The following is a 22186-nucleotide window of genomic DNA, read 5'->3' as shown; positions in this document are numbered from 1 at the left end:
GGCCCCGGGCGCGGCGACCTAAGACCCCGGGCGCGGCGACGTGCGCAGGCGCGGTCTGCGCGGGAGGTGCCGACTGCTCCGGAGGGCGGACATGTCGGGGGTTGCCGCTGTGTCGCGCTTGCTGCGCGCCCGGCGCCTGGCGCTGAGCTGCACGGTGAGTGTCCGCCGCGGGCAGGGCGCGGCAGACACCGGGTCCCGGGCCCCCTGCCTCGCGGCGAAACGGGCTGGGGAGGGCCCACCGCACGTTCCGGAGCCGGCCGGGCTGCGGCGCGGTGAAGGTCACTGCCCCGGGGCCCGTCCGGGAGCCCGGCGCGGCTGCGAGGCTGCTTGCCCAGCCGCGGGGGCGCGCTCGAAGATTTGGCCGCCCAAGGTCACGCGGCGGGACGCGCCCGGGGCAGCCGGACGGCCGTGGGGCCGGTGGGGTGCGGTCTGAGCAGCGCCCCGGCACTCGGCTCGGCCTTGCTTCTGGGGCTTTGCGCGGCCTCTGGGCACTGGCCGCAGGGCGACCGGGGCGGTCGCGGGGCCGATGTCCTTCTGGGCGTTCTCTGCGGAGCCCGGGGAGCCCTTCTCGGTCGGTCCGCGCTGTGGTTTCCCAAGGCCTGGCTGCTGGACCGTGTCCCCTCCACTCCTGACAGTTAAGTCTTCTGAGTTGATCCTCTGGAATTTTACTGAAACACTGAATTTAGAGGGTTTAGTTACTTGGTCCCGTTATGTGAACTTGCTCAGCCACCTAGTTAGCAAGGCTTTCAACAATGTAGACTTGATTTGTGCCTATAATTATACCCACAGTTGTTTTCTTTTTAAAATTTTGATGTTAGAGGTTATTTTTAAATGTGAGGAGGTTGAGTCGGACGTTCTGCCAACCCCAGAAAGTGTTTTAAATGTTGTCCCATGTTGTTGATGCTTACTGAGCGGAGGTTCCCCCCAGCCCCTCAAATCTTGGGCTTTAAGACACAAGGGTAGCAGGGGGTCCACAAGCAGGGGATGAAGTCCATGGTCAGTGGGGTAGTTTTAGTCAACCAAGCATAAGCAGACTTCTGCATGGGCCCTTCTTGTTAGGTGAGATGGCGGTTTGGTCTGGTGGTCATTGGGGAAGAATGGACAGGTCTGTCAGCCTGGACTGGAGCCCAGCGATCCTTATTCCAGCCATTCCAGCCTGTGCTTGCCCTTCACCCATCACTTGCTCTTTGACAGTTTATGTACGTGTTGCTGACCTTTCTTTATCCAGGCTGGGCTGGACAGAATTCAGCTTTGAGGTTTTAGCTGAAAGTGAAAGTTTCACGCAACAGATTGGAGCCTAAACCTCTCCTCTCCTGTTGGCTTGATATGGAAGTGACCTTAGTGCAGTCTGCTCTTAACTGCCAGCCCTGTGCTTCACTGTCTCATGATTCTTCACCAGGGTCTTCCGTTCAGGTGCTTGTGAACAAAATGGCGAGAGAGAGTTAGCAAAATTAAACCACAGGTTAGATCTACCAAAGATGGTCTTGAGTTTTAAAGTCTTTTATCTTGATGAAGGTAGCTTTTAAAATTATTTCCACCTATGTAAATTAATCTGTCTACAAGCTGCTTAATGGAGTTTAAGGTTGGCAAGAACAGAAGCAGCAAATTAGCAGAACAAAAAAAGAAAGGAATTCATAATCTCTCTCTGTTCAAGGACTGTACTCAATACGGATAATTTGAATAAAGTCCACAGAAAATTTATTCAATTCTGTGGTGTTTTCAAGTCATATTTACAGCTACTTTCGAGTTACAAAATTATCAAACCTATTTTGCCTTTGTTTCCTTTTTAATTGTCCGAATGCACTGACACAGATTTGCACACTATTTGAAAGAAGTTAAATCGAAAGGAAGAGTAAAACCAGTAACCTCAGATAGTTGCTGCTTAACTTCAGGTGATATTTTCCCATTTTCAGCAAGCTGTTCTAGAATAAGTCAATTTATTCAGAAGTATTGTTCTGAATATGTGCTAGTGGCATATCTGCTGCTGCTGCTGCTGCTGAGTCCCTTCAGTCGTGTCCGACTCTGTGCAACCCCATAGACGGCAGCCCACCAGGCTCCCCCGTTCCTGGGGTTCTGCAGGCAAGAACACGAGCGGGTTGCCATTTCCTTCTCCAATGCGTGAAAGTGAGAAGTGAAAGTCAAGTCACTCAGTCCTATCCGACTCTTAGCGACCCCATGGACTGCAGCCTACCAGGCTTCTCCGCCCATGGGATTTTCCAGGCAAGAGTACTGGAGTGGGGTGCCATTGCCTTCTCCGAGTGGCATGTTTAGATTTACATTATTTAGGCCACTGTAGTAGCTAGTACCCTTTTGTTTTGTTTCTTGGAATAATTACAATGGCACTGGCTTTCAGTTCTGCATTCCATGTCCTGTTTTTCCTGGTTCATTTGAAAAAATGTGGCTGGTTTTGGTATGTACCTGGATATTCGTCTTATTTTGGAAGCCCAGAAATTTTTTCCCAAGGATCCCTGGGTGGTAGAGAAAGTATAGGATCTGGAGCCTGCCAGGCAGATCCAATACCCTGGAAAGATTCCACTTCTCTGTTGATTACTGAGGGTTCTGTGAGGGAACACGTGAAACTTGTGTGGTATTCCTCCGTGCCAGGGCCTGCAGCTCACAGCCTACCCTCAGTTACCATGTGAATGATGTTTTAAACATTCCAGCTTGAAAAACCTTTAAATTTTAAGTGAAAGTAATTGCACATAGTAAGCAAAAAAAAAAAAAGTGAGTATAGAAGTTCTCATAAGTGAAAAGAAGGAAGACCACTTCCTTCCCTAAACCTGTTCTCTAGTGGAATCAGTGCTGGACTGATTTTGGTATTGATGCCTGCTATTTACATCCATTTCTGTAGCTAATATGCAGGTGCATTTTGTCCATTTTAGACATTGATTTTTGCTGGTAAATAAGGGTGCAGTTCTCCTGCGGAGGTACGGGCAGCAGTGGGCTGCCGCAGAGGCAGGGGCTTTGGGTGCAGCAGACCTGGTACAGCATAAGCCCTCTTGGAGGAGGTTGCCATTAACCCCACATAGGGCTGCCAGAATTACACAGGACTGGGGAAACAGACTCTTGGAGGGCACAGACAGAACCTTGTGTGCACCAGGATCCAGGAGAAAGGAACAGTGCCCCCCCCCCCAACCCAGCCCCCGCCGACGAGAGACTGACCCAGACTTGCCTGCAAGTGTCCAGGAGTCTCCAGCAGAGGTGTGGTCAGCAGTGGCCTGCTGCAGGATTGGGCGCACTGAGCGTAGCAGGAGGTCACCATTGTGTTTGTTACCTCCACCGTAATTTGGCCCCAGGTAAATAACAAGGAGGGAACACAGCCCCATCCCTCAACAGAAAATTGAGTTAAAGATTTACTGAGCATGGCCCCACCCATCAGAACAAGACCCAGTTTTCCCCTCAGTCAGTCTCTCCCATCAGGAAGCTTCCATAAGCCTCTTACCCTTCTCCATCAGAGGGCAAGCAGATTGAAAACCACAATCACAGAAAACTAACCAAACTGATCACATGGACCACAGCCTTGTCTAACTCAATGAAACTGTGACCCATGCTGTGTAGGGCCACCCAAGATGGACAGACAGGTCATGGTGGAGAGTTCTGACAAAACGTGGTCCACTGGAGAAGGAAATGGCAGACCACTTCAGTATTCTTGCCTTGAGAACCCCACAAACAGTATGAAAAGGCAAAAAGATAGGACACTGAAAGATGAACTCCCCGGGTCGGTAGGTGCCCAATATGCTACTGGAGATCAGTGGAGAAATAACTCCAGAAAGAATGAAGAGATGGAGCCAAAGCAACAACACCCAGTTGTGGATATGACTGGTGATGGAAGTAAAGTCCAATGCTGTAAAGAGCAATATTGCATAGGAGCCTGGAATATTAGGTACATGAATCAAGGCAAATTGGAAGTGGTCAAACGGAAGATGGCAAGAGTAAACGTCAACATTTTAGGAATCAGCAAACTAAAATGGACTGAAATGGGTGAATTTAACTCAGATGACCATTATATCTACTGCTCTGGGCAAGAATCCCACAATGAAGGGAAAGGCAAAGGAGAAAAGGAAAGATATACCCATTTGAGTGCAGAGTTCCAAAGAATAGCAAGGAGAGATAAGAAAGGCTTCCTCAGTGATCAATGCAAACAAAAAGAGGAAAATAAATAGAAAGGGAAAGACTAGAGATCTCTTCAAGAAAATTAGAGATACCAAGGGAATAGTCATGCAAAGATGGGCACAATAAAGGACAGAAGTGGTATGGACTTAACAGAAGCAGAAAATATTAAGAGGTGGCAAGAATACACAGAACTATACAAAAAGATCTTAACCCAGATAATCACTATGGTGTGATCACTCATCTAGAGCCAGACACCCTGGAATGGTGAAATCAAGTGGGCCTTAGGAAGCATCACTACGAACAAAGCTAGTGGAGGTGATGGAATTCCAGTTGAGCTATTTCAGACCCTAAAAGATGATGTTGTGGAAGTGCTGCACTCGATATGCCAACAAATTTGGAAAAAAACAGCAGTGGCCACAGGACTGGAAAAGATCAGTTTTCCTTCCATTCCCAAAGAAAGGCAATGCCAAAGAATGCTCAAACTACTGCACGATTGCACTCATCTCACATGCTAGTAAAGTAACGCTCAAAATTCTCCAAGCCAGGCTTCACCAGTAAGTGAACCGTGAACTTCCAGATGTCCAAGCTGGGTTTAGAAAAGGCAGAGGAACCAGAGATCAAATGGCCAACATCTGTTGGAACATCGAAAAAGCAAGAGAATTCCAGAAAAAGATCTGCTTTATTGACTACACCAAAGCCTTTGACTGTAGATCACAAAATACTGTGGAAAATTCTTCACAAGATGGGAATACCAGACCACTTGACCTGTCTCCTTAGAAGTCTATATGCAGGTCAAGAAGCAACAGTTAGAACTGGACGTGGAACAACAGATTGGTTCCAAATTGGGAAAAGAGTACGTCAAGGCTGTGTATTGTCACCTTGCTCATTTAACTTATATGCAGAGTACATCATAAGGAAACCTGGACTGGATGAAGCACAAACTGGAATCAGGATTGCCAGGAGAAATATCAATAACCTCAGATATGCAGATAATACCATCCTTATGGCAGAAAGTGAAGAAGAGCTAAAGAGCCTCTTGATGAAAGTGAAGGAGAGTCAAAAAGTTGACTTTAAGCTCAACATTCAGAAAACTAAGATCATGGCATCTGGTCCCATCACTTCATGGCAAATAGATAGGGAAGCAATGGAAACAGTGAGAGACTTTATTTTGGGGGGCTCCAAAATCAATGCAGACAGTGACTACAGCCATGAAATTAAAAGACACCTGCTCCTTGGAAGAAAAGTTATGACCAACCTAGACAGCTTATTAAAAAGCAGAGGCATTACTTTGCCAACAAAGATCCGTCTAGTCAAAGCTATGGTTTTTCCAGTGGTCATGTATAAATGTGAGAGTTGGACTGTGAAGAAGGCTGAGCGCCAAAAATCAATGCTTTTGAAAGGTGATGTTGGAGAAGACTCTTGAGAGTCCCTTGGACTGCAAGGAGATCCAACCAGTCCATCCTAAAGGAAATCGGTCCTGAATATCCATTGGAAGGAATGATGCTGAAGCTGAAACTCCAATACTTTGGCCACTTGATGCTAAGAACTGACTCGTTTGAAAAGGCCCTGATGCTGGGAAGATTAACGGGGAAGGAGAAGGGGACGACAGAAGATGAGAGGGTTGGATGGCATCACCGACTAAATGGACATGAGTTTGAGTAAACTCCAGGAGTTGGTGATGGACAGGGGGGCCTGGCGTGCTGCAGTCCGTGGGGTGGCAAAGAGTCAGACACGACGGAGCGACTGCTCTGAAGGGTTCGGTTCCCTTACCCCGCTGCGGGCACCCTCAGTTCTCCCAGTGTGGTGTGCAGCCACTTTGAGAATCCTTTCTGTGCAGCTCTGTAGCTGCGCAGCTCGGACCTGATCTTGGAGAGTAGCTGCCCGGTCCTGACCCACAGGGAGCTGTGCTGGATGAGGGCTCTGTACTTGGCTCAGCTGGGGAGATGAGTGTCTGCCCTTCTCACTTGCTTCTCTCTTTATTGTCCTGATTCAGTGTCCTGTACTTTTATGCTAACTCTGTTAATATCTTAGGTAGATTTCTGCTTTCTTTTTCATGTGGCCCCGTTGCAAAATGGTTGATTTTTTTGTCTTCAAAAAACGTGAGAATAATAAGTGGCATAAAATGAGTTTTCTCTAAAGACAAAATGGGATTAAATTGCATGCTCCAAATTCTGAAATCACTCCCCAAATCTGATTTAGGTACAAAAAATCGTGGTACTGTTTTCCACGGGATAATCTGTGTAATGTGATAATCTGTTACCAATTTCATTACAGTAGGGACTGCTTTTTAAGCTAACCATGTGGATGTGTGTGTTTATCTTTAGTCAGTGTGAACATCCTGGAAAGAAGTAAATACTTTGGGAATCTCACAGTTTCTATTTTAATTTTAACTTGGTATCACAACGTATACTGTTCTTATTGGTACTGTTGGCTACATTTTTATTGTTCAGTTCAGTCGCAGTACTTTATGATGTTTTCAAGAGCATTTGTATTGAAATTCCTTCAGGGACTTGGTTTATGTTAAAATACAAATTTACCATTTACAAAAGTGTAAGAAAGCTGGAGAGTATTCTTTTAAATTCACATCTAAAGGAAAAAACTAAATTAGTTTGTCAATAAAAACAAATGTACTAAAAAAAAAAATACGCTTAACATCACAAATGAAAAATTCAAGGACGTCACTCTTACCAGTTCGAATCTACTTAAAAATGCAAGAAACTACACTTTTTAAGTAGAGCTGTTAAGATGCAGTCAGGTGTCTGATCAGCCACCACTCAGTTCCTGAGTTAGGGGCAGCCTCCTGCCTCTGGCATTCCTCGCTGGTGGTCAGCCGGGCCGTCCAGCCCTGACAGAGTTCCTCGGCTTGCAGAAGTCTGTCCGGTTTCGAACAACTTGGTTGCGGTTCATTTTGTACTTGGAAATTCTCCCTATGATCCACATGTATTTGTCCCAAAGCACAGTTTCTCTTCTCCGCAAAATTGAAACGTCTCTTCCAGTTGAAGAATGATCGACGGCGGCCCTTTGTCATTGCTGAATGTGTGTAGCGCCCAAAACTGCCACTCAGAGCCTTCTGAGTCTCTTGCCAGTCTGCGAGAATGTGGTGAGCAGGATGAAAGACGCGCTCCCTGAATCGTGGACCTTTCTTAGGCCATGCGGAGGGTTGCCTCTCTCGCTGGGCTGTGATTTCATGGCCACCATTTCCTGTAAATGGTTGTCGGAAGGGACATTTGAGCTGGGGCTTGCCGTTGTAGAGGTTGGCCAGGGACAGACCGGGGACAGCTGTCCAGGCAGGGGGTATGGAGGCGAAGTATGACAGGCAGGGATGCGGCTCAGCCGGTGCAGGTGTGGAGAGGGCGACGCAGGACCAGGAGCGTCTCGGGGCCTGGACGTGTGTCCGTGGAGGGCCTGCCCCGGGGCGGCCTGCTCGGCAGCCTCACTGCCCCCTCCTCGCTGTCAGCGCCTCCTGCAGTGAGCCGCAGGCCCCATGTGCAGGGTGGGGGCCAGTGTGGAGACGGCTGGGTGGACCCGGGAGAAGCACTTGGTCATCTGCAGACCTGCCGCTTAGGCAGCACAGGTGTCCTTCCCCTTCTGCACTAAGTACCTCAAGTCAAGAAATTAATGTGAAAGTGTGCCTTTTACATTTCCTGGGTCAGTGAATGTCCTGTCTGGAAACAAGCGTCATGTGGAAGGGCCTTTGCTGGTTACCACTTCCTCAAGCCGGGCGGGCCTGGGTCCTTAGCCCCTCCCTTAACCTTCGGAGCTAAGTGGAGGGTTCCAGGAAAGGGTTCTGGGTGAGGGCGTGCACCCGGGTCCGTGAGAAGGCTGGCGGCTTAGGAGATCAGGAGTCCCCGGCTCCGTGAAGACACGCAGCCCTCCCCCTGTGTTTCAGAAGTGGCCGGCAGCATGGCAGACAGGAGCCCGCGACTTTCACTTCACCGCTGACGGCAATAAGAGGTCGTCCGCTAAAGTTTCAGATGCGGTAAGTTCAGGGCTCTTGGTTTTAAGTGATTTTCTTGACTTAGCAGAGTAGTGTTCTATACCAGCTATTTGTGTACTTGAGTAACACACAGGTTTTTACTTAAATTCTCTTTCTAATTTATACTCAAATTTTTTTTGATGTATTAGTAATTATAGTACAGACATGAACAGAGACACTGACGTTTTCACTTGTAGCTCTTGTGTATCTATAAGCAAATTAGACCTCAGGTGAAGTAAACAAAACAACAACATACAGATGCCAGGTGAACAGCATTTACTGGAATGTGAGGTGGCAGACGCCTTCTCAGCTGAACCTGGGCTCGTCTGTGTCAACGAGGCTCTTCCGCACCCTGTTGAAGTAACGGGAGTTTGCTTCTGAGGCCACTTCCATAGGCACTCACAGTGGTTTCTGAGTGCTGGTTGGCACCTTCTCAGTTGTAAACACAGTATGGGCCTGGAACATATGTGGGTTCTTGGTGGGTGGTCTCCCAGGTGAACAACCGTGCCTATCTGTACGAGATGACCCTTCAGTGTTTCCATGGAAACTTGCAGATCGTGGCCTATACTCTCTATACGCCTAGGCTTGTCTACCACGTGTATACAGATGTAAGCGTAAGAAGAAAAGAGGAAAGATGGTGGCTGTAAAGAGAAGCCATAGGTGGAACTGGTGTTCTGATCTGTGGCGTTGCCCCCTGCACCTGTGGGCCCGTGCTGTGAGTTTCCGGCCTCTCAGCTGATGGCGGGGGTCCCAGCTCCGTGGGGTCGGTGCTCTGCTGTGATGGGAGCACCCTTTCGACTTGAGGACGTGCCCACCGTGTCTGCCGTTACTGCCGTGCCTGGTGTGCAGCCCAGCACGATGGAGGCCCTCCGGCTGTGGCAGCGACTCGTGTGTGTTAAGGTCCTTCACCGTGACCACAGCCTCAGTGTCTGGCCTAGTTGAACCAGTGATTAACGGGGACATTTCTTTTCCAGATTTCTGCACAGTACCCAGTCGTGGACCATGAGTTTGATGCCGTGGTGGTCGGTGCAGGGGGGGCAGGCCTGCGGGCCGCGTTCGGCCTCTCCGAAGCAGGTTTCAACACGGCCTGCGTCACGAAGCTCTTCCCCACCAGGTCCCATACTGTCGCGGCCCAGGTATGAGAAGGCGCTGTCGTGCTCACAGTGCCTGCAAGGTGCCGCTCGAGGAGCCCTGCCCTGCACCGTGACCCCTCTGCTCCTGGCACTCGGTCCCCAGGGCTGTCTGCCCGCCGTCACCGCCCAGCGCCTGGGGACGCATCCCTCCTGTTTCCGCTCCAGTCACGCCCCGCGCCTGCCCCCATCGCGGTGTGACCTCCTCCCATGCGCTTGCCAGAGCCGCGGGGCCAGCCTCCAGCGCTGGGGACGGGCTCTGATGATGCACGAAGGTGCCGCAGAGAGCAGTGGCCTGTGCTGCTCTGGATTTAGGGAAGGGGGCGAGTGAGGTGGGAACGTACGTGACTTTATGGTTGTGATTTTTCACTCTAGGCACGCTGTAGGTAGTGCGCGGCTGACGGGCAGGGGGTGCCCTCGGGCCACACGTGGCCGTCTTTCCTAGCATTGGGGCACACTTCCTCACTGGGACAGCAGAGAATGTGCTGGCTCTGGAGCCAGTGGCTGCTCCTGCCGCCGCCGCCGCTCCTGGAGCAGCAGCCTTCTTCAGCCACCGAGCTATCCCGATGCTTTGTTCGAAAGCTGTGCTTTGTAAACTGAAGAATAAGTAATAAACTTCTGTGGCTAATTCATTGTCTAAAAGGAAGAATAGATATAAACAGATAATTTTAAATAGTATTGCAGAAACAATACAGTGTTCAGGTGGAGTGCAGTATTAATAAGACTGACGAAAGCGTAGAGTGACTTGAATGCTGATTCTCGAGAAAGGAACGTCTAATTGGGGAAGGATGACAACGTTTGTGTGTGCGCTAGGCTATGTATTTTTGCACTATTTATTTATTGAGAATTTTTTACTTACTAGGTGAGCAAAACTCCAAGTTTGACAAAACTCTTGGCAAGGCTGTAGGGAAACAGGAATTTTTTTACATCACTGGGGAAGATGTAAATTTATCTAACCCCTTTGGAGGGCAGTTTGAACTTCACATCATTTTAAACCAGCTTTCTATATTCTGCTACCCTAGTACTTCAGATTTTTCTTTATCAGGAATGTGTTTGAGTTTAGAGTCGGAGGAGGGAGGAGGGAATGAGTTAACTCGTATGTTGTCTGGCCGAGCCTCCGTGCTCTATGCTAGCATCAGTTTGGTAGCAAAACACACGGCAAGCTGAGGGACCGCAGCAGCAGCTGCGGAAGGAGCTCAGGAGAGTTTTCGTGAGAAGTTACAGCTGAATAACAGTGGGGGAGGGCGGTTAGAGAAAGACGCCACCTGAAGAGGAGTAGCAGGCGGGGGGGGGGGGGGGGCTGCTGCCGGCTGCCCACGTGTGCTCTGTGCTGCGCTCTCCTCGTGACTGAAGGGCTGGCTGTGGGAGTGGGGTGGGGCAGCGCCCAGCAGGGGAAGGGGCGTGGGGGCCTGGCTCTGCGCCTCAGCAGTGGGCGCTTCCTGCCTTTAACCTGTGCGCACAAGCACCTCTGGGGACACTGTCATAAAACAGTAGGCAGCTCTGAGTCCCCTTTATGTGCCAGGCTTCGTAGGAAAGAAGCCTCACCCAGGGGACCTCAGCCGACCCTCCAGACAGCTCCCCGAGGCCTCAGGCCCCATGCCGCTCTCCCAGGTGAGGCGCCTGAGGCTAGGGGACTCCAAAACTGTCTCTGGGTTGCAGGGGGGAGACCTGCTTCGGAGTCTGCCGGGCGGTGGGATCCCTCGCAGATGCTGGCACTCGAGGAGCTGGTTTTGTCCGCATCTGTTCCGTCAGGGCGGTGAGAAGTGAGCTGACGGTGCAGCCGAGTTCCTGCTGTGGTTCACGGACTGCTTTGTTTCAGGGAGGGATCAATGCCGCCCTGGGGAACATGGAGGAGGACAACTGGCGGTGGCACTTCTACGACACCGTGAAGGGCTCCGACTGGCTGGGGGACCAGGACGCCATCCACTACATGACGGAGCAGGCCCCCGCCTCTGTGGTGGAGGTGCGTCCTTGCCAGCTGCGGGCGTAGCGGCGGCAGCCGGGGGCCAACTGGCTGGGCAGCAGTGAGCCGCTGTCACGGGCGGGCTGCTCCCCGGGGCTGACCTTTTCATAGAGGGGGTTCACCCTGGTCTGCGGGTTCGTGTTGAAGCCCTAGTGTCGGCTAGCTGTGAGTATCCTATAAAGTCCTAGGCTCTCCTTTTGTGTTCCTCAGCTGGAGAATTACGGCATGCCCTTTAGCAGAACTGAAGATGGGAAGATCTACCAGCGTGCCTTTGGCGGACAGAGCCTCAAGTTCGGGAAGGGCGGGCAGGCCCACCGCTGCTGCTGCGTGGCTGACCGCACGGGCCACTCGCTGCTGCACACGTTGTATGGAAGGGTGAGGCAGCGGGGCGTGGCCCGCCTGGGTATGTGGAGGGTGAGGAGCAGGCCACTCTGGGCCGAGTCACCACCAGCCCAGGGGGCGCTTTCTGAGCGGCAAAGTAATTTGGTTAGTTGTTAATTTGAAAGTATCTGTTTTAGGAAAGGTAAGTGGGGGTCATCACATGCCAGGTTTGACTCTGGCCTCTATCATGAAAGTTCAAGAACAGAGTGAGCATTTTGAAGCTCTCTGCACAGTCTAGGATGCGCCCCCTGCTGTGGTGGAAGTGTGCTGAGCATCTCGTTTTACTGGGACTCGTGCGCCACATGGCACCGCCTGGTCCACGTTGGACCCCGTGGTCCGTGGCTCGGCCCCGGCGGCTAGGGGGGACTTGGTGCTGCCTCCAGCGCCTCTCAGGGCTGCATGGAGCTGAGATGAGGCCCACGTGCAGCCCCCTCTCCTGGGCTCTGGTCTTTGTGCTGTTGAGCTGGCGTCCGAGGGCTGCGGTCTGCGGCTCCTTTTTGAACCCGTTGTTCCCCTCGGGCCTGCGTGGCCCCTCTCCCCTCAGGTCGTCGTCTCTAGCCAGTTAGTTCCGCAGTGCCGCTGCAAGCGCAGGACCCTTTTTCCCGTCTTCTCCCCCTTTCAGTCCCTGCGCTACGACACCAGCTACTTTGTGGAGTACTTCGCCCTGGACCTCCTGATGGAGAGCGGGGAGTGCCGTGGCGTGATCGCTCTGTGCATAGAAGACGGGTCCATCCACCGCATCAGGGCCAGGAACACCGTCATCGCCACCGGGTGAGAGCCTACCTTAGTGGTGTTCGACTTCTCTGCAGGCAAGCTGTGTTTCGGAACTTCCTGTTTCTAGTGAGGATGGAGGCATCGCGGGGCGGTCGGTGCAGCCCAGGCTGTGGGTCACCCGCTGGCTCGTACCGCTGCGGGCCTGAGGGGCAGCCCCAGCAGCTACCTTGGGCATGGCCAGAAAGAGTCAGCAGTTCCCAGCTGGGTGTACCCTCGAGGAGACCGAGGCTGGGTCATGTGCTGCTTTCTGGAGTAACATCTCTTTTGCTTTGGTGGATGCTATGATTATACTGATTTCTGGGGTAGATAAATGCTGTTTATTCACATGAAGAAAGTAAAATTCCATATTCTATACCTCAGTCTGTTACTTTAACCCTTTTAAGAAGTCAATCCATAACGTTTTTATTTTTTACTGTAAGAAGAGCGTTCTTTCAGAGAATCACACAGCACAGACGTGCCCTAAAGGCCAGGGCAGCTCGTGCGGACGCACCAGAGGTGCTGCCCAGGGCGCGGCCCCTCAGTCCTTAGCGAGGCCCCAGGGATGCTTATGAAGTCGCCGCTCTGCTGGCCTGTGTTTTCCAGAGGCTACGGGCGCACCTACTTCAGCTGCACGTCGGCGCACACCAGCACCGGGGACGGCACCGCCATGGTGACCAGGGCTGGCCTGCCCTGCCAGGACCTGGAGTTTGTGCAGTTCCACCCCACAGGTAGGGCGCGTCGGGCTCGTCTTTGAGGAGACCGGGACCTGTGGGAAGGCCCCTCTGCGGTGACACGCTTGCTTTCTCGGATCTCAGTCCTGAGCCATGGCCTCCCCGAGGAGCTTCTTCCCAGGGCCCTCGGGGCGGTGAAGCCAGCTCCACCTCACCTCGGCGCGCTCGCGAGCGACACAGTGACTGCTGGCTGTCCCTCTCCTCGACGAGGCTGTCTGCTCCCCTGGGAGGCCAGAGCAGGTCTGCCTCTTTACCACTGCCCAGTATTGCCTGGAGAATCCCACGGACAGAGGAGCCTGGCAGGCTACAGTCCGTGGGGTCACAAAGAGTCAGACACGGCTGAGTGACCGGCACCGGCACTTCAGCGCCCGGCAGGTGGCAGGGCCGGAGGGAAGGCGTTTGGGTGGAGAAACAGCGCACGGTGCCTCTGGGGCCACGGCGCCTGAGCGGCAGGCCGGGCCAGAGACACCCGCGTGAGGCGGTGCGCGCTCGAGCGTGGGAGGCGCCGGGGGCGACCTGCCGGCCGAGGAGCCACCCCCGCGCTCAGAACCGGGCGCACTCTGTCACCCGACCCTGGCGTGGGTGAGGAATGCCAGTGCGTTAGGTGGCAGTTTTACTGCTGGTTTAACCAGCAAGATGTCTGAAACTTCTGGTTTTCGCTGTAGTTAGAGCTTTTTTTTTTTGGCTTTCTTTTCAATTTTTGAGAAACTACTGGAAGAAATGAGCATTGAAATAGGAAATCTGAAAAATGACAGGAAGCAAGGTAACCCTTTAGAACACTAACTGAAGGGTTAGGCTTCAGACTACACACCGCATCCAGCTCTGGACACCCTCGTGCTCATCACCGTGAGGGAAGTCGAGGGCACTTCGAAGTCGACGGAAGATACGGCGCAGCTCCCCCTCCACCCTGCCAGACTTGGGTCTGGGCCTGCGCTTCCCAGCGTGATGCTGGCGGGCTTGCCTGTGAAGCCGGGGAGACTTGGAATGCCCGTGGTGGGTGCAGCCTCCACAAGGGCTGCCGCAGTCTGCAGCCTTGTCAGCCATTTAGTTGCTGCAGACACCAGCTTTCCAACCGGGCTCCCTTACTTTCACCAGTCAATACAACTCCGTGGTGTTGAACAGTTAAAACCTGAGCTGTTAAATGTGCACTTTGCCGTGTTGAGAGGGCACAGCACAGTCACGGTCAGGGCAGTGAGCAGAACTGCGTGGACACTGCAGCCAGGCCTTCTGTGCAGCTGGGCCGCGCCACTTCTAGGCTGTGGCATCGTCGTCTGCCTTGGCTTGTTCTCTATCTTCTGCTCTCCTGGGAGGGGTGCTCTTTCACACCCTTTCCTTGCTCCTCCCAGAGTATCTTGGGAAAAGCATTTGCTGAAGTATAGACCCAGCGATTGTTAGGTTGTAACTGTCTCATCGGTTGCTTCTTTGCAGGCATATATGGCGCTGGCTGTCTCATCACGGAGGGCTGTCGTGGAGAGGGGGGCATCCTCATCAACAGCCAGGGTGAGAGGTTCATGGAGCGCTATGCCCCCGTCGCTAAGGACCTGGCATCTAGGGACGTCGTGTCCCGGTCCATGACCCTGGAAATCCGCGAGGGAAGGTCTGTGTGCTCATGCCCGCCCCATCCTCTGGTGGCTGGGGTTCGTGTCTGCATTTCAGCAGGGCTGGGGGGCTCCTGTGTGTGTCAGCCTGCCACCCACCCCAGAGGCCGCGTGCAGCTGCCTCTGTCTGCCAGTTCATGGTCTCTGGAGACCTGTAGTTCAAGAAGTTTCGCAGTTAGCTGTGGATCCTTCTCAGACCTGTGGACCGGTTCGTGTGTGTGAGCGTGTGGTGCCTTCGTCTGCTTAGTCGCTCAGTTGTGTCAGACTCTTTGCAAGCCCCTGGACCATAGCCCGCCAGTCTCCTTTGTCCATGGAGATTCTCCAGGCAAGAATACTGGAGTGGGCTGCCATGCCCTCCTCCAGGGGATGGTCCCAACCCAGGGATTGAACCCAGGTCTCCTGCGTGGCAGGCAGATTCTTTACTGTCTGAGCCACCAGGGGAATTTAACGGTGAGCTTCCAGTGCCTGTTGCTTAACCCTGGGTGGTTGGGGGCTCTCAAGATGAGTGGGATTTGTTCTTTGTGAAGCAGTGTGAGGTCTGAGCCCCTGACACCGCGCCAGCTGTGGTGATGCTGGTTAAATGCTTGGGGTGTGGCCTCTGGAGGCATCACGTGTGTGCACGAGAAAGAAGACAGGTGGTTCTTTGGCATGAAAGGACTAATGCATTCATTCATCCAGCAGAACACGGCAGGTTGTGATCTCCCAGCACTCAGGTGTGAGCCTGGTGCAGGTGGGGTGCCTGCCGTGTTCACAGCTGCATTGCAGCCCCTGGGGCCCACCTTGCTGCTTGGGTGCCGAGAAAAGATGCCCTAGAGAGGTGGCCTTAGTGAAAGGGGCGCTTTCTCCTGGATCAGAGCAGGTGGCGCCTGACACGCCACCAGGACGCTGTGACCTCACGTTTCCTGGATGTGGTTCTTGACCTGTTGCCTTGCTGTTCTCTTCCCCCAGAGGCTGTGGGCCCGAGAAGGACCATGTGTACCTGCAGCTGCACCACCTGCCACCAGAGCAGCTGGCCATGCGCCTGCCCGGCATCTCAGAGACGGCCATGATCTTCGCGGGCGTGGACGTCACCAAGGAGCCCATCCCCGTGCTTCCCACCGTGCACTACAACATGGGTGGCATCCCCACCAACTACAAGGGGCAGGTGATTGGCTGGGGACCCCCAGAAGTGCTGTGCAGTGTGACGGGACCCCCCCCCCCCCCCCCCCCGCCCAGAAGTGCTGTGCGGTGGTGTGACGGGTGCTTCTGCTGGAGGGTGGGAGGCCCTGGTGCTCCTCCAGTGTTTGCATTTGCGCCTTAATCAACTGTTGGCATTTGGTTACTTCTCCCTTAGTCGTATATTAGGTCTTTTGCAGTGTTTCCTACAGGAGTGCATGTTTCCAACAGTAAATTGTGAGCTCTTCACAGTTAACTCCTGTGGGTGGTTTGCGGCTCACAGAGAGCTTTTTAGTCACTATTACAGCCCCTCGTCCGGTGAGGTTGGCTGCGCTGACGCCTCCGGTCCTCCACCTCCCCGTTGAGTGCTCTCCCGCCTGCTGCCCTCTCTGTGCTGCACCCACAGCTGGCATGGCGCTCCGGGGGCACATCAGGTGGTGGGGAGGGTCTCCTGGGCATGAGATTGCGTTCCTTAGACCTCAGCACAGGGCCGGGGAGGGGGCTGGGCAGTGTCTTGGGGGGAGGGAGGTCCAGTCTTACTTCTTCTTTCTCTACCCCTGCTGCAGGGAGAGGGAGCTGGGCAGACCGTGCTCGCTAACCTTGGTCTCCTTCCCCAGGTTCTGAAGCATGTGAATGGCCGGGACCAGGTTGTGCCCGGCCTGTATGCATGCGGGGAGGCTGCCTGCGCCTCGGTGCATGGCGCCAACCGTCTGGGTGCAAACTCGCTCCTGGACCTGGTGGTCTTCGGCCGGGCGTGCGCCCTGAGCATCGCAGAGTCCTGCAGACCTGGTACTTGCCTCTTCAGGAGCCTGGCAGTTTGCAGAGGCTTTGCTTTGTCGTCATACAGTGGGGAGGGGGTGGAGCGGGGAAGTCCTGGTTTTATCCCACAGAAGTGAAGAAACAAATTCAGAGATTTTTATGGTGATAGACCCAAGACAGACACAGGCTGGGTGGAGTTGTTACATTTTGCTCAGAAATCACTCCTGAGAAATTATTGGGGTTTATCACATATTACTTGCCTGGTGTGAATTATCTCCAAAGAAGTGTTTTAAATAGTAGGTATAAATGAAGCAAAATACAACTACATCTCTTAAGGAAGAAAAGGATGAGTTGACACAGACAGGAGAAGCTTGGGTCGCAGCTCTCCCCTCCAGTGAGGCTGGGTTTCTCCCTGTGATTTCCCCTTGTGGACGTAAAGTAGCGTAATTTACTGAGGAAGTGATGCCGCATGCTGGTCTGACATCAGCCCTAGTGCCCACTTTGCTAGAGTGGGGGCCCCATAGCAGCTCTCAGAGCAGAGGCGAACACTCGAGGCTCCCTTGTCTTTTGACATGAGAAGGAATTGTTACAAGAATACCGTTTACTTCTGTACCTGAGTGGTCGCACTTATAAAACTTTTGGAAATTGGCAATAAAAGAAACAAACTACCCACTCAGGTAGCAGCACGGATGAGCCTGTCAGGAGCTGTGATCCAGACCCAAGAGGCCACGTGTATGTGATTCTGTGTGTGGGGTTCTGGAGTAGGCAGGAGAGCGTGGGGTGGTCGTTATGGGCCTGCGTCCACTTGTGGGGAGGGTCATGCAGCTCTGCCTGTCAGAACCAGCGACCGCACGAAGTCAGGCTAAATGTTACACTCACGGCAGTCTCGGCAGTCTGTATGCGTTACTGAAATCTGTAGATGTGTACACCTAAGAGAAAACGTTTTACAGAACGACGTTTTTAAAGCATTTGGAACAAAAGGGAGCAAAGCCGCCCACCTGGAGGAGCTCAGGCAACATTCGGCCTTGGAGAGAGGATGACTGCAGGCCTTTGTCTCCTGCACGTCACACCTATGTGCGTTACCTTCTGCAGAGAATATATTTGTCATCCCCAAACAGCTTAAAAACCCTCAAAGTGTTTATCTTTTTAGAAAGGCAAGAACTGCAGCTCTTGAGGGTAAAGGGCCAGGGTCACCTGGAGGCTGTTAAACACCCCCGGCCAGGTCCCTCCCATCCACCCCGCCCCCCGCTGCCGCCCACCGTCTAGCGCCGGAAGGGCTGCGCCGAGTGAGGGCGGCTCTCCTGTGGTGTGCGGCGTTTCTCCGCAGGTTAGCAGCGCAAGAGGCACCTGCCTTCATCTGATTGTTGGTTTCTGTTCTTTTCATGCAAAGATTGCTTATTGGACACTGACTTTTTATCAGAAATTTAGTTTTTTTGTTTACTCTTTGACCCCAAGTCAATAGATGCTTCCTCAGGGACAGGGTAATTCAGGTAGAATATTTATATGTGCATTTTCCAAACTCCCTGAAAAAAGTATAACACATTTGGTGGGGTTTTTTTTTTAAAGGAGATAAAGTTCCCTCAATTAAACCAAATGCTGGGGAAGAATCTGTCATGAATCTTGACAAATTGAGATTTGCCAATGGAAGCATAAGAACATCGGAATTGCGACTCAACATGCAGAAGGTAGGAACCTGGACAAGCTCTGGAGTGAGGAGGCCAGCTGTATCGACAGCTCTGCCCTGGGGTTGCCGTGTCCCAGAGGCATGTTCAGGCCTGTGTAAGATACAAGTGCGTGCTTTCCATACCGAAAGCTGGAGGGGGCAGCCCAGGGCAGAACCAGCGGCTCCCCAGCATCGGGATGTGGCTTTCTCTTTAATTTCACTTTAAAATGTAGGTACCTGTGGTTAGTGGCTAATCCATCAGGTAACACAAGGTCAATTAAAACAGTTAGGAATCCGATTATTTTAGTAGGGGGAATCTTGCTCCATGAAGGAGACCTTGCTCTGTCCGCTTGAGATGTCTGTGTGGGAGCGTTTTCTGGAAAGAAGCCCGAATGGTTCCTGTGGCCATAGACACAGACACCAGCCAAAGGGAGGAGGTGCACGTGGCCGTTCCCAGAGGACCGTGGCTCTCTCTTCGCGAGTCTGGGCTTCGGGGGGGGTGCCTTGTGGAGTGGTCAGGGGGGAGGGAACAGACGCGTGGAGAAAGACAGTCCAGGGTACAAGTTCAGGGTGGGAATCAGTAAGCCCTGGCGTGCACAGCAGCGCCCTGACTAGTCGGTATTCCTGTATTGTACACGCGAGAGTTGCGTAGAGAGCAGGTTTTCAAAGTTCTCACCAACTACATTTCAAAATTCAGAGCAATAAATTCAGTCTGAATTTTTTAGTTTTTCTATTGAATAAATATTTTATGAAAAAAAGAAATGCGTAAGAAAAAACCTGAAGGTTTAAGAGTTCTTGGCGTGGCTTCTCCACGTGAATTAAGAGCTTACAGGTGTTTCACGTCACAGTCGATGCAGAGCCATGCCGCGGTGTTCCGTGTGGGCAGTGTGCTGCAGGAGGGCTGTGAGAAGATCAGCAGCCTCTACGGAGACCTGCGGCATCTGAAGACGTTCGACAGGGGTGAGTGCACCGCGGCCCGCCCGCTGTCGGAGGGCCCACAGTACTCGCTCAGCAGGCCGTGTCGTCTAATGGCCGCCTTGTGTGCCCAGGGATGGTCTGGAACACTGACCTGGTGGAGACCCTGGAGCTGCAGAACCTGATGCTTTGTGCTCTGCAGACCATCTATGGAGCGGAGGCCCGGAAGGAGTCGCGTGGCGCCCACGCCAGGGAGGACTTCAAGGTGCGCCTTCTCCCCGGGTGGCCCGTCAGCCGTCACTGCGGCCCTCACTCCCTTCGAGGGGCTCTGTTTCTCACAGGGCGGTGAGAAGAGTGCCTTTCTCTCCTGAGATCGCCACACCTGTGTCCTCGCGTGTCGGCGCTCCGGTACCGTTTCTCCTTCCGCTCAGTGTCTGCTGCTGCCTCGAAGCCTGGCCGGGGCGGAGGTGCAGCCAGTGCTGCCCCTGGCCTGGAAAGAGCTGTGGGGCCTCGTCGCAGCTCCCTGTTCATCTAATGAACTGATTTTTACGCCGAGCTCACTCGCCAGATTCTGCAGAAAAGTGCACCCAGCACGTGGTAGTTTGATTTCCCTGGAAGGAGGTTTTTGGGGCGGCAGTCAGGTTAGGATGGGGCACATTGACCGGGCCTGAGCTGCTTTAGGACGGACAGGCAGTCTTTGGTCCAGGACCACGTTTGGGTGGCTCAGCTAGAGGCTGAGCAGGAGGAACTGGCTTCTGATCCACAAGACGCCAGTCGGAGCTGTGTTAGATTTGCCAGGTGCTTAGAGGAGGACGTTTGTGAGCACACGTCCTGTGTGTCCAGGATAGAAACCGCTCCCGGAAGCCAGTTGGTTCCTGTGGCTGAGATGTCCCCGAAGACCTGGAGTGGATGGGGTTGGGGCGCTTGCTCCTCCCTGGGGTACAGGTGCAGCAGTCAGGGAGGTGTCCATTGCCCTAGGCAAGAGGTCTGGCGTTGCTCAGCAGAAGCTGCCAAGTGGGTGGATGTTTGAAGAGGCTTTGTGCGTCTTACCTGTTACAACATGCAGGGTACTCCTTAATGGCATTCAGCTTCTGTAAAAGTTTGGGAAAACTTAAATGGCTAAGAACATTTAAATTTAAAAGACTGAAAGAAAAAGTTGAAGTCTGAAAGAGTACAGAGCAGAAAGACAAGAAAAGTATTTGATAAACTCAAGTGCATAAAAGACCAGTTAAATTCTACCACCCATCCGCTGGTTGTGGAGAGAAAATGCAGAAGTGGAGTTCTGAGCCGCGCCGTGCTGCAGGCCCGCTCCCGGCCCTGTGGCTCGGGGGCCTGACCTCATCAGTGCTCTCGGGGGATGGGATGGACGGGGGTCCTCGATCGGGCCAGCCTGGGGCGAGGGGTTGGCAGCTCATCGGTAAAGGCCCACGGGTGTGTCTAGAGGACTCCCAAATCCTGTTTGTTTTATTTGCACGTGGTGCCTGGTGGCGCGACTTCATGTGCTCTTCTGGGTCAGGTCTGCACACTTGGTTTCAGTAGGAATGACAAGTTTGCCGTGTCTCCTGGTTGTCTGGCTGTAAAGGGTATTTGTTGATGGCATTTTCTGAAATAAACTTACTTTCTGTGGCCTTAGGAGAGGGTTGACGAGTACGATTACTCCAAGCCCGTCCAGGGGCAGCAGAAGAAGCCGTTTGAGCAGCACTGGAGGAAGCACACGCTCTCCTACGTCGACGTCAAGACTGGGGAGGTGCGTGGGGGGCGGGCTCCGCCTGTCCACACGGGCGCCTGGCCTGGCCCTCGGGTGACGCGGGTCAGCGTTCGGCGAACTGCGAGAAGCAGCGTGGATTTCAGTTGGCTACTGACAGATGAGAGACGCCACTGAAAGCACACTGTCCGTCGGGCTCTGCCTGGAAAGGAGCCAAGCGGGGCAGATGGTTGAGAGGCCGCCTCCCACCCACCGTTGTGAAACAGTTCCCCCTAGTGCTGAGTGCATATAAACTTTCACTTAAAAGTAGGAAAAACTGCAAATACGGTTTACATGTAATTAAGTGATGACAGTGTATACAAAATTTTACCTGCTTTTTTGAGCATTTTCAGTTTTAATTTGAAGTCTTGAGAATTTGATACAGTGTTATTTTAATTGTTGTATTCCATATGTGAACCTACATAGTCTCAAGTTCATTACTGAAGAATATTTTAGTAATACCTTTGTTTTTAAGTTCCTAAATGTGTCTGCAAACCTGCTTTTACGATTTTTCAAAAGCACAAGAGTGTTGTGTGTGCATTTCTCTGCGTTAACTCATCTCCGGCTCTTCTTTTTTTAGGTCACCCTGGAATACAGACCTGTAATCGATAGGACTTTGAACGAGACCGACTGTGCCACTGTCCCCCCAGCCATCCGCTCCTACTGAGGAGCCTGGGGCTCCCTGCTCCTGTAACTATGTATAATAGCTCACGCCCAGGTTCAGGTCATAACCGCCCTCTTGATTGTGTCCTTGACGGACTGAGGAGGCCATCTGGTAGAGATTCCTACCAGAGGCCAGTAACTTGCCAGTGATCACCAGCCAGGAAGTGTTCCGCCTGCCTTCATCCCTGCCTCCTTCTCATGAAATAATAAAACTAGATGAAACGTAAGTTACAGACTTGTGTTTACATCCAGGTTCATCTGCAGTATTGTACTGTTTGACTTGAGCATACTTATTGACCTGAGATATAAAACATAACTGCCTTTCTATTCTGTTGCATCAAAGTCCAGAGATTTTGCCATGGTGTGTGCGTAAGGCATGAGTTTTGGTGCTTGACAGCAAGTGAAGACAACAGACATTACCTGCTAGATCTTAGCAGGCGGATGGTTTAATACTTGAGCGTGTGTCCTGAAGTATTTAAATGACCTACACTACAGGAAGGTGATGTGGGCATAAATGGGTCTTCTCCCCCCTTGCAGGTGCTGCTTGGTGCCACCTCGCCACGTCTTGTCTCAGGGTTGGATTCTGTAGAATCCAGTCTGAGGCAGTTGGGTTCCTTCATTTCAGATTCTGTTTTTCTAGGT

The 22186-nt window shown here is 52.6% G+C and overlaps 1 protein-coding gene across 1 annotated transcript; it reads left to right on the top strand.

The window, feature by feature from the left end:
- The first annotated feature begins 1 nt into the window (after position 1).
- SDHA (succinate dehydrogenase complex flavoprotein subunit A) lies at positions 2 to 21771 on the top strand. The gene is made up of 15 exons (XM_052659330.1): positions 2 to 154; positions 8003 to 8092; positions 9064 to 9225; positions 11039 to 11182; positions 11393 to 11557; positions 12186 to 12334; positions 12920 to 13044; positions 14476 to 14644; positions 15594 to 15789; positions 16418 to 16589; positions 18126 to 18244; positions 19071 to 19182; positions 19272 to 19402; positions 20771 to 20884; positions 21462 to 21771. The coding sequence occupies exons 1-15, from the start codon at positions 92 to 94 to the stop codon at positions 21546 to 21548; spliced, it is 1998 nt and encodes a 665-aa protein (XP_052515290.1). The 5' UTR covers positions 2 to 91; the 3' UTR covers positions 21549 to 21771.
- Positions 21772 to 22186: the final 415 nt, after the last annotated feature.

The sequence above is a fragment of the Budorcas taxicolor genome, chromosome 20 (genome assembly GCF_023091745.1).
Source record: "Budorcas taxicolor isolate Tak-1 chromosome 20, Takin1.1, whole genome shotgun sequence".
In the NCBI taxonomy this organism is placed as follows: domain Eukaryota; kingdom Metazoa; phylum Chordata; class Mammalia; order Artiodactyla; family Bovidae; genus Budorcas; species Budorcas taxicolor.
The sequence above is the reverse complement of the archived record's forward strand: the minus strand, read 5'-3'. Positions and strand labels throughout refer to the sequence as shown.

What these genes read in the sequence shown, in the direction of transcription:
- SDHA (XM_052659330.1), top strand. Translation starts at nt 92, where the DNA reads ATGTCGGGGGTTGCCGCTGTGTCGCGCTTGCTGCGCGCCCGGCGCCTG. An exon ending in GCCTGGCGCTGAGCTGCACG is followed by an intron (nt 155 to 8,002) that starts GTGAGTGTCCGC and finishes CCTGTGTTTCAG; the next exon opens with AAGTGGCCGGCAGCATGGCA. An exon ending in CCCCCGCCTCTGTGGTGGAG is followed by an intron (nt 11,183 to 11,392) that starts GTGCGTCCTTGC and finishes TGTGTTCCTCAG; the next exon opens with CTGGAGAATTACGGCATGCC.